Below are 15,733 nucleotides of genomic sequence, written 5' to 3'. Positions count from 1 at the left end.
GGTGAAAGTCAGTCTGTCCAGGGGGCTATGCTGCTCTGGCCCAGGCTTGTCTGTGGGGCTACCGCGGTACCACGAAGCTCACCTGGTCCGCGTCTTCCCAAGCTGTATGGTTGCTGGCCACTGGCGGCCCGGGGTCCCTCCTCGTTTCTCCATTTAACGTGAAGTGGAGATTCTCTGCACCGGTTGGAGATGTGGAGGGGTCAAAGTTAGGCCTTTTCTCGGTGATTATGCCTGCAAAGTGTGTCTCCAGCGTCTCTCCAAGATTTCACTATAGGAGGGTCGCTTTCTGCTTCCTACCTCTAGTCGCCATCTTGGAATCCCCTCTTCAAATTTCTTTAATGAAAAGCAAAGAAGACAAGAAATGCTAGTGATGAGATTGACATGGTGACATCCCCATTTTGTTTAGCAAAATATCACATGCCTGTGTTTCAAGCCCAAATAGCTTTTTGTCCCACTTTCTTAACATATTCATTCATTGTGAAAATTTTATTCAGTAGCTCAAGAGATTTTAAGCTAAGAGAATATGGGAACTTTTGGTAATATGCCAGTGAATGTTGTATAGAAGATTAAATGGCTCATCTTGCAGCTGCTCTGCATGTGGAACTTTCATTGACTTTAATTCTCTATTATCTCATTTGGTTTATAGCTTCAGGCCTAAATTGGGGGTTGACTGAAGATGGAAAAAAAGTGAATATATCAGAGAAAAGATATTTTAGTTTCCTAGGGCTCCTGTAACAAATTATTACAAATGGAGTATCTGAAAACAACAGAAACGTATTCTCACACAGTTCTGGAGGCTAAAAGATTGAATTTACGGTAATGGCTAGGGCCATTCTCTCTCTCTGAAGACTGTCCGTGCCTCTTTTAGCCTTTGGTGGTTGTGGCAAATCTTTAATGTTCCTTGCCTTACAAAGTATTCCATCTTTGCCTTCTCCCTTATGGGTCCTTATGTCTGCACATGGTATTCTCTCCAAATTTCCTTCATTTTATAGGGATTCAGTTCATTGGATTAGGTCCACCCTAATCTGTCATGACTCATTTTACCAGAATAACATCTGGAAAGCCTCTAATTCCAAATAAGAGCAAATTAATAGGTACCAGGGGGGTTAAGACTTCAGCACAGCTGGTGGAGTGGCTTAGGTGGTAGAGTGCATGCCTACTAAGCCCAAGTCCCTGAGTTCAAGCCCCAGTAGTGCCAAAAAAAAAAAAAAAGATGTGAAATCTTTTTTTTTTAGGACATAATTCAATAAAGGAGCCTTGCTTTAATGTGTATTCAGCTCTCAAGTTGTGAAGTAAGTTGTGAATGATGTTTTCACAAGGAGTTAATATGAAGTGAATTTAATAAAGAACAATAAAAGATAAGAAAAGCAGTCATCAATGGGTCACTGTCAGTTTTGTCAAGCCTCAACTACTGGTCTTTAGTTATCTCTCTTGGAATCAGTCCATGGTAGTTTGGAACCCTCTGTTATTTTTTTTTTGCCTCATTACCTCCATGCCTTGACTGGACTATAGTGCTGTCTGTGTATATAGCCTTCCTTTTGAAGAGAGCCCATAAAGTGTTTATGTTCAGAAGAAATAAATGTATTTTAAGACCAGAGAAATTAATTTTTGTGGCTCTGCCTGTCAGATGAGCAACTAATTGCCACAGCACAGAACTCAAAATCTGTATGACAAGTAGTAGAGATCACCCAGGTATTTTTCTGAGTCTGTGACCACAGTCTGTTCCTGTAGGTACTTAGGCTTTCCCCAGGATTCATTTTCCTCACTAACAATTTTCTTATCTATCAGTCAGGGTTCCCAGGTGAAGCCAACTGAATCTGCTACAGCTAGTCAAGGTAGAGGGGATTTACTAAAAAAATTTAGAGAGTATGTGAAGAGAATAAAGTTTTAGATGGCTTGAGAATCAAACATTGAGTTGAATAGAATGCTCAGTCAGATGAAACACTGTCATCTTGGGACTGTTCTAATAGCAGTACTCTCCTGTACCCTGAATGCATATGCCAAAATCCTAACTTTCAATGTGGTGGTTTTATGATTGCCTTTGGGAGGCAGTTCCATAAACAGACTGAGTAATCTTATAAAAGGGACCACAGATCCTGTCTTGCCTCCTTTCTATCTTGTGAGGATATAAGTCTGTAGACCTGCAGTAGGGCTTTCAACCAGAACCCACCCATACTGGTTCCTTTATCTTGGAGTTCTAGCCTCCAGAACTATGATATATATATATTTTTTGTTGATTATAAGTCATCTAATTTATGTTACTTTGTTATAGCGTTCTGAACTAAGACATATCATTCATGTCATGTTCCAAATTTGGCTTTTACCACTTAATAATTGGAAATTTGGGCAAATTAATTAGCTTCTCTGTGTGTCAGATTCATTATCTGTAAAGTGGAATAGATAAAATCACCTAACTAAATGGTTGTTATGATATTAAGTGACTAATATATAGGTTCTTATAGTGGTGTCATAAAAGACACATACATATATTAGTACCGCATTCTAGGTAGCTTAAAAAACACATATTTTGATGTCTCCAAATTATGGAGGGTAGAACTCCAAGATCAAAATGTCAATAGGTTAGTGTCCTCTGAGGACTGTGAGGGAGAATCTATTCCATGCCTCTTTCCTAGTTTTTTTTTTTTTTTTTTTTTTGTAGTTTGTTGGCAGTCTTTGCATTTTCTCTGTGTGTAGAAACATCACACCAGTCTTTTTTTTTTTTATTCATATGTGCATACAATGTTTGGGTCATTTCTCCCCCCTTCCCCCTGCCCCCTCCCTTAACCCCCCTTACTCCTCGCTACCCGGCAGACACTATTTTGCCCTTATCTCTAATTTTGTTGAAGAGAGAGTATAAGTAATAATAGGAAGGACCAAGGCTTTTTGCTAGTTGAGATAAGGACAGCTATACAGGGAGTTGACTCACATTAATTTCTTGTGCATGTGCATTACCTTCTAAGTTTAATTCTTCTCGAACTAACCTTTTCTCTAGTTCTTGGTCCCCTTCTGCTATTGGCCTCTGTTGCTTTAAAGTATCTGCTTTAGTTTCTCTGCGTTGAGGGCAACAAATGCTATCTAGTTTTTTATGTGTCTTACCTATCCTCACCCCTCCCTTATGTGCTCTCGCTTTATCATGTGATCAAAGTCCAGTCCCCTTCTTGTGTTTGCCCTTGATCTAATGTCGGCATATGAGGGAGAACATATGATTTTTGGTCTTTTGGGCCAGGCTAACCTCACTCAGAATGATGTTCTCCAATTTCATCCATTTACCGGCAAATGATAACATTTTGTTCTTCTTCATGGCTGCATAAAATTCCATTGTGTATAGATACCACATTTTCTTAATCCATTTGTTAGTGGTGGGGCATCTTGGCTGTTTCCAAAACTTGGCTATTGTGAATAGTGCCACAATAAACATGAGTGTGCAGGTGCCTCTGGAGTAACCTGTGTCACAGTCTTTTGGGTATATCCCCAGGAGTGGTATTGCTGGATCAAATGGTAGGTCAATGTTTAGATTTTTAAGTAGCCTCCAAATATTTTTCCAGAGTGGTTGTACTAGTTTACATTCCCACCAGCAGCGTAAGAGGGTTCCTCCCCCCCCCCCCCCGAATTCTCGCCAACACCTGTTGTTAGTGGTGTTGCTAATGATGAGTTAAGCTGGATGTGGTGGCGGGTGTCTCAGGTACACAGGAGTCTGAAACAGCAGCATTGCTGGAGCAGCATTGCGTAGGAGTTCAAAGCAGCCTAGCAATGTAGTGAGACCCTGAATAAAACCTTTTAACATACACATTTATGGTTCAACTTTTGGGATAAGGGTGCGCCCTTGCTTGTAATTTCATCTGTAGCTTGTCTGCAAAGCTGTAATATAAATGTAGGGTTGGTGTCTGTTTTGTGTGTTTGGACAGTACCTAGCAGATAGGCATATAAATGGCCTGTTTGAAAGAGGAAATGAAAGTCATGCACATCCTTCTTGCATAATCCTTAATTATAATGAGGGAATAAGATTTTTTTGTTATTGTTGAACAAGCCCAGAGGTTCTGTTTAATGTATTTCTATTGCACACTTTCTTCCTTTAAAAAAAAATCCAGCTTTGTTGAAGTATAACTGATATACAGTAACTTCATTTGTTTAAAGTGTGCAACTTCATAAATTTTGACATATCCATGAAACAAAACATCAACACAATTAAGACATACTCATCACCGCCAAAAGTTTCCATGTGAGATCTCCCTGCCCCCATCTTCACAGTCCTCTTCCATCCCCAGCGAACCACTGACCTACATTCTAGCTTTATTTTCTAGAATTTTTGTTTGTGTCATCTATTTCTTGCTTTCCTTTTGCTTAGTTTTTTCTGTAGATCAAGGGGTTTTGTTGTTGTTGACTCTAGGGCTTGGTTTTTACTAGGCAGGTGCTCTACTTCTTGAACTACTCCTCTAAGCCCTGTTTTGTTCTGGTTGTTTTGATATAGTGTCTAGTTTTTTGCCCAGGCTGGACTGGATTACAACCCTTCTAATTATGCTTCCTCTCACCTCTGGGATGACAAGCAGGCATCATCACACCCAGCCTTTTCTGTTGAGATGAGGTCTCATGAACTTTTTTGCCCAGGCTGGCCTGGAACCACAATTGTTCTGCTCTCAGCAACTTGCATAGCTGGGATGACAGGTGTGTGCTACTTTTCCTAGCTCTTGGTTGAGATGTAGTCTTCTAAACTTTTTTGCCTAGGCTGGCCTTGTACCATGATCCTACTGATTTTAGCCTCCCAAATAGCTAGAATTAGACTTGAACCACCAGGTCTTGCTTAGATTGAGAATTTTTCATTTTTGTTTTTGCGGTACTGGGGCTTGAACTCAAGGTCTACAGCTTGAGCCACTCCACCAGCCCTTTTTTGTGTTGGGTTTTTTGAGATAGGGTCTCACGAACTATTTGTTGGGGTTGGCTTAAAATTGAGATCCTCCTGAGTAGCTAGGATTATAGGCATGAGCCACCGGGCGCCCGGCTGAATTTCTTATGATCATGTTTTATCTCATTTGTTGGCTTGTTAGTTATAAACTCAGTGTTGTATTTGTTATAAGAGTCTATAATAAACATCTTGAAAGAATCAGTGTCTGTTTCCTTGCATTCCATGAAGAACCCTCCCTTGGTCGTGGTTTATTATTTTTAAATATTCTAACATTCATTTAATATTTTACTTAAGAATTTATGATTTTTTGTGTCTATGCTCATGAGGGAGATTGTTCTACAGGATTGTTTTTTCTTTTTTTAAATATCTTTTTCCTGGTTTTTATGCCAGGGTTATAAAACTTGCTAGTATATTGAAGATTTTTGTGTCTGTCTCTAGAGGATAATGCTCTGTGAAATTCTTTTTTGTCTAGTTTTAGGTGGTATTGCCTTCTCATCTGTTGTGTAGAATGGGTTTCTGTTTCATTGGTGGCAAAATTACCTGGGCATATAGATTTTTTTATTCAGAATGTTCTAAACTACAAGTTCAATTTCTTTAGTAGTTAAACACCTGTTCAGATTATTTTGTATGAGTTCTTGTAGTTTCTTCTGTGTTCTGGTATTCATTGTATTCTATCCTGTTAATACCTATGAAAGCTACAGTGATGGTCTCTTTTTCCTCCTTTTCTTTTTTGCCTTTATTGGTCTTACTTAGGGATTTATCAATTTTGTTGACACTTTCAAAGAATGAACTTTCAGTTTGATTTCTTCAGTTTTTCTTCTTTCAATTTCATTTATTATTAGTTTTCTAATTGTTTTGGATTTTCGTTGAGGAGGGTCTTGGTTTTTTGGAGTTCTCTTTTCCTAGTTTCTGTTTTTCTGTTTTGTTGAATCAGGTGCTTGCATTATTGATTTTAGATTTTTTTTTCTAATTGAACAACTTCTAAAACAATACAATGTTATTAAATTGAATTGCTACTTTAGTTGTATCCCACTTTGATTTTTTACTTTAAATTTCATTCCATTCAATATTTTAAAAAATTCTTATGAGTTCTTTTGTGATACATTGATTATATAGAAATATGTTCTTCATTTCCAAAGTTTGGAAAATTTCCTAGTTTGATCCATTTGATCAAAGAATATACTTTGTATGATTTCAATTCTTTTTTTTTTTTTTTTCTCTTTTTCTTCAGCATTTCACTATATAGTCCAGGGTGGCCTTGAACTTGGCATCCTTCTGCCTCACCCAAGTGCTGGGATTTCAGGTGTGTGCCACCACATCTTGCTTTTTATTCTTTGAAACTTAAGAATTTTGTTTTATGACCCAGGACAGTATTCAGGATACTGGCAGGAGCTCTACCACTGACTGACACCCCAGTCGTTTACTTAATTTTTTATTTTGAGACAGGGTCTCCTTAATTTGCCCAGACTAGCCTCAAATTTATGATCCTTCTGCCTCAGCCTTTGAGTAGCTGGGATTATAGTTATATACCACAATGCATGGCATTTACATTTTTTTCTGTAGTTTTGCTAATTTTGTCTAGTATATCAAGGAAAGGGATTGATTCTTATTTCTTGCTAGATACTGAGTGGAATGTTGGCATTAAATAAAGTACCTGAGATATCTTTCTGTAGAGGAAAAAAGGGAGTTAAAAAAATAAGTCCATGTTTTTAAAGTATAACAATATCATAATTAGAAAGTTAGGAGAAAAGGTGTTCCTAGAGGAACAGGAGGACTCTATATTGTCATTCTGTTTTGTTTTGTTTTGGTAGAACTGGGGGTTTTGAACTTGCAAGTCAGGTGCTCTGTCATTCTGTTTAACCTGGGCAACTTTTTGTGCTAGCTGAAATGGACATACAGTAAGACTTAGGAAAAGAAAACTATTCTATCCCCCTTTTTAATGATAAGGGTTTTTTTCTTTCAATCTGTAGTGACAGAAAAAAGAAGTAAAGCTTTTGATGCTAAATTTCCCTGAAGCTTTAAAGAACAAAGAAGATCAAACATGCCTGGAGAGAGATTTTTGACTTGAAGCATAAAGATTCAGTCAAAGGAGTTCATTTAAGCCTGAGGCTATTCTGTGCATAGTTGATGTGGTAGTATCAATTAGAGACTGGATAGAAAAGGACAAAATTTAACCTATACTTACCTGTTCTTCATGGTCTTTTTCTCCTTACTCCGATCAGAAGAAGAGGGATTAGCAACTAATACTCCATGATGAAAATAATACCTTACTTTATGTTGTTTTTATGGTTTAGAAAACATAGCTCATTCATATTAGCTCATATTTCCATACATTTCATGCTTGGTGTGAACACAAGTATCTTAATCTTCACTTTTGGAAAGGTTAAGTGATGTTTCTCGGGTGGTACAATCTAATAGAATTAAAGTACAGATTCTTTCATTCCTCATTCTATCATATTCTGCCTCTGAAAGGATGTACCTGTTTTTTGTAAAAGTAGGAATAAACTTCTAGCTAAAAGATATTTTGGGTGTTGGGAATGTAGCTCAGTGGTAGCATGCTTGCTTAGCCTGCCCAAGGCCCTGTGTTCAAACCCTGGTTTTGGGGGGGAAAAGGTGTTTTAAAGATTTTAATAGTGTTTGAATGAATATTTACTACCTTATTTTACATAACAACAAATTCAAATATTATGAGAAAAGTTTAATAGGTTTTCACACATCAACTTGTGGATTTCCTCTTATGAAGTTATTTAATATCCTTTGTTATTTAACCATTAAAAACTATAAATGTTCTCTATTCATTTCTTTAAATTAAGAAATTATTTTTCTTCAGTAGTTCAATTTTAAGATTTTTTTTTTCTATGATTTGTTTTACATCTTGAGAGCTTTTATTTATAAATGTTCCTATTTGTCTAGTTATTTTTAGGTTCTCACATATTAAAATTTTACTTATTTTAAGCCCATGTTATATTATGTTCTGTATTCTCTATAAGTCATTATTTCTCCTCGTATGCAGATACCACATGCCTTTAGCAAACTTTACTGTATAATTTCATTATGCTTTCAGTTACATCATACATTACTGGAAGAGTTTTTCTTTAAAATATTTTCCACCACAAGCATGTTTTATTATGAGATTCAAGATAGCTACTTAAATATGATTAAAATATACCAAATATAAAACCCCCCACTATTTAAACCTAGAATAAGGAAATTAAAATCAGAGTGCCTTTGTTGGAGTTTTGGGTGATTTAGTTTTGTTTTAACTCTATGTTTTGATTGGATGGATTAGTTCTGTCAGTATTACAACACCATCACATTGTTTGGTGTTATTTTGTGGAGATTGGTTGTTTTGTCCTATTTTAGAGTTGTTATTGAGCTTAGTATTCTCCATAGTATACTCTTTATGCAGTATTCAAGGTGATTAACATCACTTCCTTTCTACCAAAAGCAACAGACTCATAATTTTCTCACTTCTAAGGATATGATAAGTCCATCAAATCTAAGTAAATCGGCTTAGTTTCCTCATACATATTAATGGTACATAAAGAAATTCAACAGGTATTAATATTTAGTGGCTAGGAAGCTACTTCTGTCTGTGTACTCTATGCTTACTAAGGTTTAATTGTCATAGTGTTAGTAATGCTGACCTATTTCAAAATTTGGCATTTTATACATTTTAAATGCTTTTTATTAGTCTCAGAATGCTAGTTATTTAACACCATCATTGTTTTAACTTAGCTACTTTTTATATATTTTCTTTTTTTTTGGCTGTACTGTATGTAGTTTGAACTCAGGGCCTTGTGCTGGCTAGGCAAATCCTCTACCACTTGAGCCATACCTCCAGTCTGTTACATGTTAGCTATTTTGGGGATAGGGTCTCCCATTTTTTTCCCCGCTTTGGCCAGCCTGTACTATGATCTTCCTACTTAAGCTTCCTGTGTACACCACCATGACCAGCTTTTTCCTTAAGATGGGGGTTTCACTAACTTTTTATTTGGGCTGGCCTGGAACCCTGATCCTTCCAATCTCCACCTCCTCAATAGATGGAATTACAGGCATGAACCACTGTGTCCAGTGTATCTACATTTTCAGTGAGAAAATTGGAAGAATATAGGAGGAATACCATCTGTTCTTTGTATATAATACTCTCTTCTCTCAAAATTCTCTGAAGAATAAAATTTTTAATGAAAATATTTTATTTCTTTTGTATTACAGTTCACATTCATTGTATCTAATAGATTGGCACATAGCATAGTTTGGCATTCGTTATTGTATTAATTTGATTGTGATGATAGTTTAAAGAGTATGTAGGGCATGAATTATAAATTGTCGCCATTTTACAGATGAAATATACCTGAAATTCCAGGAGTCTATATCATGTGACTGTGATCACATAGTGAGTTGGAGGGAATATCTATGCTCAAAGTTTTGATGGCATTTTCAGTAATTTTTTGACTATGGTAAGCCTTAAGTCCTTTTGGATATACACATTTAAAAAAAATGCTTGTGTTTCAAGTACAATTACCAATAACCTCAATATAATTACCCTTTGTATTATCTCCTTTTATCCTCTAATATACAGAGATCTATATAGTGTTCAGTGAGTAAGTATTTGAAGCTGCTAAGTGGTTAGTTAGCTTTGTATTGAATTTCTTTTTTCTTTTTTTTTGGTTTCATCACCAGAGCCTCATGCTTGCTAGGCAAGTGCATCACTTGAGCCACTCCACCAGCCCTTTTTTGTGATGGGTGTTTTTTTTTGAGATGGGGGTCTCACTAACTATTTGTCCGGGGATGACTTTGAATCATGACCCTCCTGATCTTTGCCTCTTGAATAGTTAGGATCGCAGGTGTGAGCCACTGGCACCCACTATATTGGATGTTTTAATGTGGTTTGACTTAGGTAGTGTGTGATAAGCCAACTTAACTAAACTATGATAATATATAAGTGCTAAGAATCTGTTTTAATAAGACTAAAGATTAAAAAATAGTTCCAATTAAGAGAATATAATGAAAAATAACATTTGATATTCTTTTTAACTGAAAAAATTAACTCACCTGTAATCCTCCTGTCTAGCCTGGATTACAGACATGTACCGCTATGCTGAGCCTAGTAAAATCTTTTCACCATTCTTACTATGCATGTTTGTGTATATCATAGTCAATTCATCCATGCAATTTTTTTCTTTTAGTACTATGAAAATCCTTCAATGTAACTGTTAGGTCTGCTGGCAAAATATGAAGGTTTTTCATAAGTTATTAATCATTTTCTATAGAAGTGAAACTTTGTTTCAAATGTTTTTTAAAACTAGTTGCAACTTAAGAAATTTGTGAAAATAACAGGATATTTATTTACATTAAAATAAATTTGACAAAATATGTAATCTGTTGATGAGCTAGTAATTATCATAATTTTTGTCATTGCTTTACTGACTGTATCTTATTTGGGACATTTAACTATAAAGTTATTTATTAAGTAAGAAATGTTGAGAAACATTCTTGGGTTATAGATTTTTTTTCTTTTTTGTTTCTGGGGATGTAGATTTTAAAAAGGAACTGTATTTAATAGCAAATCTATAGTATTTTTGAAATTATGATATTCTTATACTTAGGTATTTATTTGATACTATTAAAATGTATGTATTTTTTTAATAGATTATCTTTCTCAAGGAATAGATCTTTCTGGAATAGAAGTAATTGAAAATGATCTACTTTTTATTGCAAGAGCTCGACTTGAAGTGGAAAATCAAGCTAAGCGCCTGCTAGAGCAGGGAGTGGAGACTCAGGTAATAAAAATATCACTTTTTTAATGTGGAAAATATGTTGGGATACAATGAACATTTGTCTTTGGATTCAAAACTGTAACATATGCCTGTATTGTATCACTGAATAACTATGACTACAATTAAATTGGAGAGTAGAGTATACATAAGCACAGGGAAATTTATTTAACATATTTGATATGTTTAATTCTAAAATAGGCTTAAAGGTTTCTATTGTATTACATATGTGATATGAGAAATATCTTATATGATGTGCATATGTATGTGGATACATAGTTAAAACTTGTGGAATGTACCTGCTTTTTGCAAGGCATCCTTTCACCAATCCAATAAGGTTGCTATTACTGTTATTTCTGTTTTATAGATGGTAAAACAGAGACTTTAAACAATTTGTTAAAGATCATATAACTAGTAAATGAAATAGTTTGGATCCAGACTTTAAATACTCTAGCCATAGAATGGTGTCCACTTAAGCAAAGGTGCCCATATTACAAAAAAGGAAAAGAAAACGATTTGAGATTTCTCCGAAGCTATCATTTTCTCATGCTTAAAGAAGAAACCCAAGCATATTGTGCCTTAAAATCTGCAAATTAAGGACTGAGGATATATCTCAATGGTAGCCTGCTTAAGGCCTTAGGTTTGATCTCCAGTAACCCTTTCCACTCAAAAAAACTCAACAAATTAGAACTCTGTCAGTTCTGCATTTTTATTATATCTAGATATTTTCTCCAGTTGTTTTGGACCTAAATACATTTATTAGACTTTTTTCATAGAAATTTAATTTTGTAAATTAGTACTGGATAAAAATAATATAATTACTATTTAATACTTTAAGTAGTATCTAAATCAGGAATGTGCTTATTTTCTGATTCCTAAGTAGTTATAAGTTTTAAATAGCCTATCAGTTATATTTTTAAAATCGAATTTCATATACATAATGAAAAGTGAAAAAGTATACATATGGAAGGAAACACCACAGTGAACACATATCTGTGGAATCAAAACCAAGGGCAACAATAAGACATTACCAGCTCTCCTTGAGTCTCAGCCTCTCCAAAGTTCCTTCTCTTTCCCTCTTCCCCAAATTCTGACACTTACGATCAGTTTTATCTGTTTTGTCAATAATGTTTTAACTTTAAGTCTGTCTCTGAGGACAAAAGGCTTATAATGTTTTAAAAGTAAAGTTTTTTCTACTTTATTTATGAGAGAGAAATTTTTTTAGATCCTTAAAAGATAAGGAAAGAACAACTCTATTCTCAGATTTTCTGCCTGAATTAAGAAAGAGCAGTTGTTTGGGCTGGCACAGTGGCTCAAGCGGTAAGAGGCCTGCCTAGCAAGTATGAAGCCCTGAGTTCAAACCTCAGCGCCACCAATAAAACAAAACAAACAAAAAAATGAAGTCCAGTGCCGGACAGGGCAGCAGGAGGTCACTGTGGCACGGCCAGTGCACCTTCCAGAGTGCTGGGCCCTGTGTTATTAAAAAAAAAAAGAACAGTTGCCTTCCTAGAGAGTGGCTGTTAAATTTGATTCTGTAATCTTTTATCCTATACAAGTTATACCTTCTTTGGGATTTTAAACTGGGAATTGACTTACACGTATATTGTCCTCTTCCTTATGTGGTTGCTTTAGTCTCTTAATACCTTTGTTTCTCCCATATATTCATCCAGGACTTAGGCAGTAAGGTTTTCTCTGCATCCCAAATCCCATAATCCATGTACCTGAAGAAGAGAGTGCTACCACAAATTAAACCTACAGTAGTTTATATCTACTGGCCCAAACTTGAGTCTGTTACCCTCCCCTTCTGTTGTACATTAGCAATTTGTTCCTACTATTATCTTTGGTTATTGTCATAATTACCATTTGGTCTAGGTCTTTTGTGTTGCATTCTTTGACAAAGACTCCTATTTTTTCTGCCTTGTCCCCTGTTCCTATTATAATACATATTCATTCATATAGCACACTGGTTTTTTATTCAGAATATCACCTGTCTTTACTACTAGATAGTTTTGTACTCTGTCAACCATATTTCTGTCCTTTTCTCTGTCTCTAATATTTTTCTAAATTAAGTTGTTCTAAGATCTGGCTCTTCAACTGTTCTCCTAACTAGTAATTCTCAAACTTTATCATGTATCAGAATTTGCTGGGAGGACTTTTTAAAACATAGATAGCTGAGTCCAATGCTGAAAGTGTCTGATTCATTAAGTCTAGAACTAAGATCCATTGCTTTAATAATACTTCCAAATTCTTTACCCATGTCTTTCTACCGAGCTGCACAGCAAAATGCCATCTGTGGGTCATTGAACATTTATTACTACTTTTGCTTCCATGCTTTTTAAAAACAAAACGAAAACCAGACAACTGTAAGATTAATATAATTCAAATTTACGGTTCTTAAGTGCAGCTGGGATCTCATTACTTTCTAGTATGTCCAGCACTCTTTCATTTCACAAATGACTGTTTCAGATGTTTTTTATTCACTCTCAATTTCCAGTCCTGTCCCTTCTATTGTCATAAGATGATCTTGTCTCTTTACAAGGAAAATCAAGGCCATGAAACATGAGTTTTGTTGAACTTTCTGTTAACTTCATTCCCAAAGATGTACAAAGGGGGTTTACTCTGGTATTTGCATACATTCATATATTGTACTTTTGATGCAGGCTAGAAGTAGGAAAAGTTTGGGGCTCATGTAGGTTGCCTTGATAGGCAGACCACCCTCATCTGGCTGGGTACCGCCCATGTCCCTCCCCACTTGCTCATTATTGGGTGTGAACCTCCTGGGCCTGCCCTCCCGTGGGGTAACGTAGGTTTTAAAGGCATCTGAAAAAGAAGAGCAGCTTTTTCTGCCTGCAGACTCCACCTGTGCCCACTGTGCCCTCTTCTTCCCTTTCCTCACCTGGTAGAACAGGTGACTCCCCTTTTCTCAATAAAGCTATCTTACCTCACCCCATCCACGTGCTCTGCTTGGATTTTTTTTTTTTTTTTTTTCCATTTGGAGCACAAAAACTAGGATCTTCTGATCACAGACTGCACCAGCACCAGTAACACTTTGATCAGGTGAACCCCCTCAGTTGTTCTTTTTTTTTCCCATCTCTCCTCCCTTCCTCCATCCGATTTTTACTTTCCTATTAAGGCTAATTTCACACCCACCCTTGGTGTGCTTATCTTGTGCTTTGCTCTTTTGCTTCTCTGAATCTTCAGTCTTTTCCCTTCTAGCAGCACACAAAGATACTAAAGTTACCTCTTCCCATGGAAGAGGAAAAAGGAATCTTGGATTTTAATTGTTTATATGGCTGTCACTTATAATGTAACTATTCCTATTCTCTTTACTTCACAACTAAACTATTTGGTTGAATAGACTGTTTAGACTGCTCTTACGGTCTCTTTTTCTTTCTTGGCTGTACTAGAGTTTGAACTCAAGGCCTTGTGCTTACTGGGCAAGTGCTCTACCACTTGAGCCATACTTCCATTGCCTATCTCCTTTTCATGTAGTCACCAGTTTTCTCTATTCTGGCTTCTCATATGTGAGAATTATGCCTACTTTGACTATGTCACAATTGAACTCCAAATTTCCCAAAACGCTTGGCCTTTTTTGCTTCTCAAATTTTTTACTGTAATGATCATTTGAACTTCTTGACACCCCTCCTCTCTTGGTTTCTCTAATTCCAGGTCTTCCTGTTTTCTGTCCTCTCTTCTCTTGCCATTGCTTTTGGATTTCTTTCTTATCCTTAACTTCTCATTTCTTTAGTGTTTGTGGTTTTTACTCTAAATGCTTTTCATTGATGATCTCAGACACTTCTAGTTGCTAATAACTTTCAAATCTCAATCTGAATCTCTATCCCAGACCTCTTTTCTAAACTCCTGGTCTTATATATATATATGTCTCAGGATGTTTGTATTGGTTAGTACTTGCTTGTAAACAACAGATCTACTTAGCAAAATTTAGTAAACAGTGTTTTGTTACAGAATGTAATAGGGAAGGCTCAAGGAAAAGGCCATAAGCTTAGCTTACTTTTTATGTTAGCTAATTCACAGCAGCATCATTCACCTGGGAAATTTAGACTTCAGGAACTACATAGTGTGCGTAATTGGGCAGGTTGGGCAGGTATTGCTCCTTCTGTGTCAGGAAAATGTGTGTTTTGGCTATTCTTCTTTTTTTTGGCTATACTTCAATGCAGTTAATATCTTCAGAGCCATATGGTGTGACATGACTTACATCAACAAAATCGATGCCCTCTACTCTGTCTTATGATACTTTTGAAGCTAGGAACTGGACCTGAGAGCCCATTAGAGCCAATAGAAAAAAAAAATCTACGTATTTCTGTGACCAAACTTCGAAAATAATAGAAGTAGAAAAAGTACCACCTCTGCCTTCTAAATGTCACCTAGGTGACTATAGTTAATTAAACCTAAGCCATATCTGGAACTCGTACTACAAAGGAGTCTGAGAAAGACTCCTTGCAGCTTCCACAGCAAAAGCATACTAAAAGGAAACAATGTATGCTAAGCAAGCTCTTTTATAGTATCATCCACATTATTCCAAGTGGACACACTGTAGTGACCCTCTAATTCAAAACATTAAAAAGCAGAGTTGTAACATATCTCCTGTATTTGTTTGTTGTAATAGAGCAGCACCATTCACTGGAGAAATTTGGGAATCAGTTAATCTAAGGGCCACCTCATTTTCTGCAAAGAACCAGGTAGCAAGTAGTTTAGACTTTGTGGACCATTTATTTTCAGTCTTAACTACTGAATTCTGCTGTTGGAGCCAGGAACACAGCTTCAGGCAATATGCAGATGAATGAACTCGACAATTTTCCATTAAACTTTACTTACATAATAGGAACCTGGGTAGTGGTGAGGGCCAACTTTCTGTTTCACAGTTGGCATCTTGTCCTTGTCCTTATATGGTAGAAGGAGCAAAGGTGCACTCAGGTGTCTTTTTTTTTTTTTTTTTTGACACTGAGGTTTGAACTGGAGTTTCTTTAATAAGAGAACAAGTCCTATTCATAAGGTCTCTACCCTATGATCTGATACTACTCCTAGTAGTATCATC

General features: G+C 36.1%; 1 protein-coding gene across 8 annotated transcripts in view; it reads left to right on the top strand.

Moving 5' to 3' along the window:
• Cog5 (component of oligomeric golgi complex 5) overlaps window positions 1-15,733 on the top strand; it is a 330,870-nt gene that overhangs the window by 138,313 nt on the left and 176,824 nt on the right. For all 8 annotated transcript variants that reach the window (XR_012445204.1, XM_074064981.1, XM_020156084.2 and 5 more), the window contains one exon: window positions 10,553-10,683. Coding sequence is in view for 7 of the 8 variants with exons in the window: in XM_074064981.1 (XP_073921082.1) it covers window positions 10,553-10,683 (131 nt within the window). In the remaining variant the exon portion in view is untranslated. The remainder of the gene's footprint in view (window positions 1-10,552; window positions 10,684-15,733) is intronic.

The sequence above is a fragment of the Castor canadensis genome, chromosome 2 (assembly GCF_047511655.1).
Source record: "Castor canadensis chromosome 2, mCasCan1.hap1v2, whole genome shotgun sequence".
NCBI lineage: Eukaryota > Metazoa > Chordata > Mammalia > Rodentia > Castoridae > Castor > Castor canadensis.
This window is presented reverse-complemented; position numbering and strand designations above follow the sequence as displayed.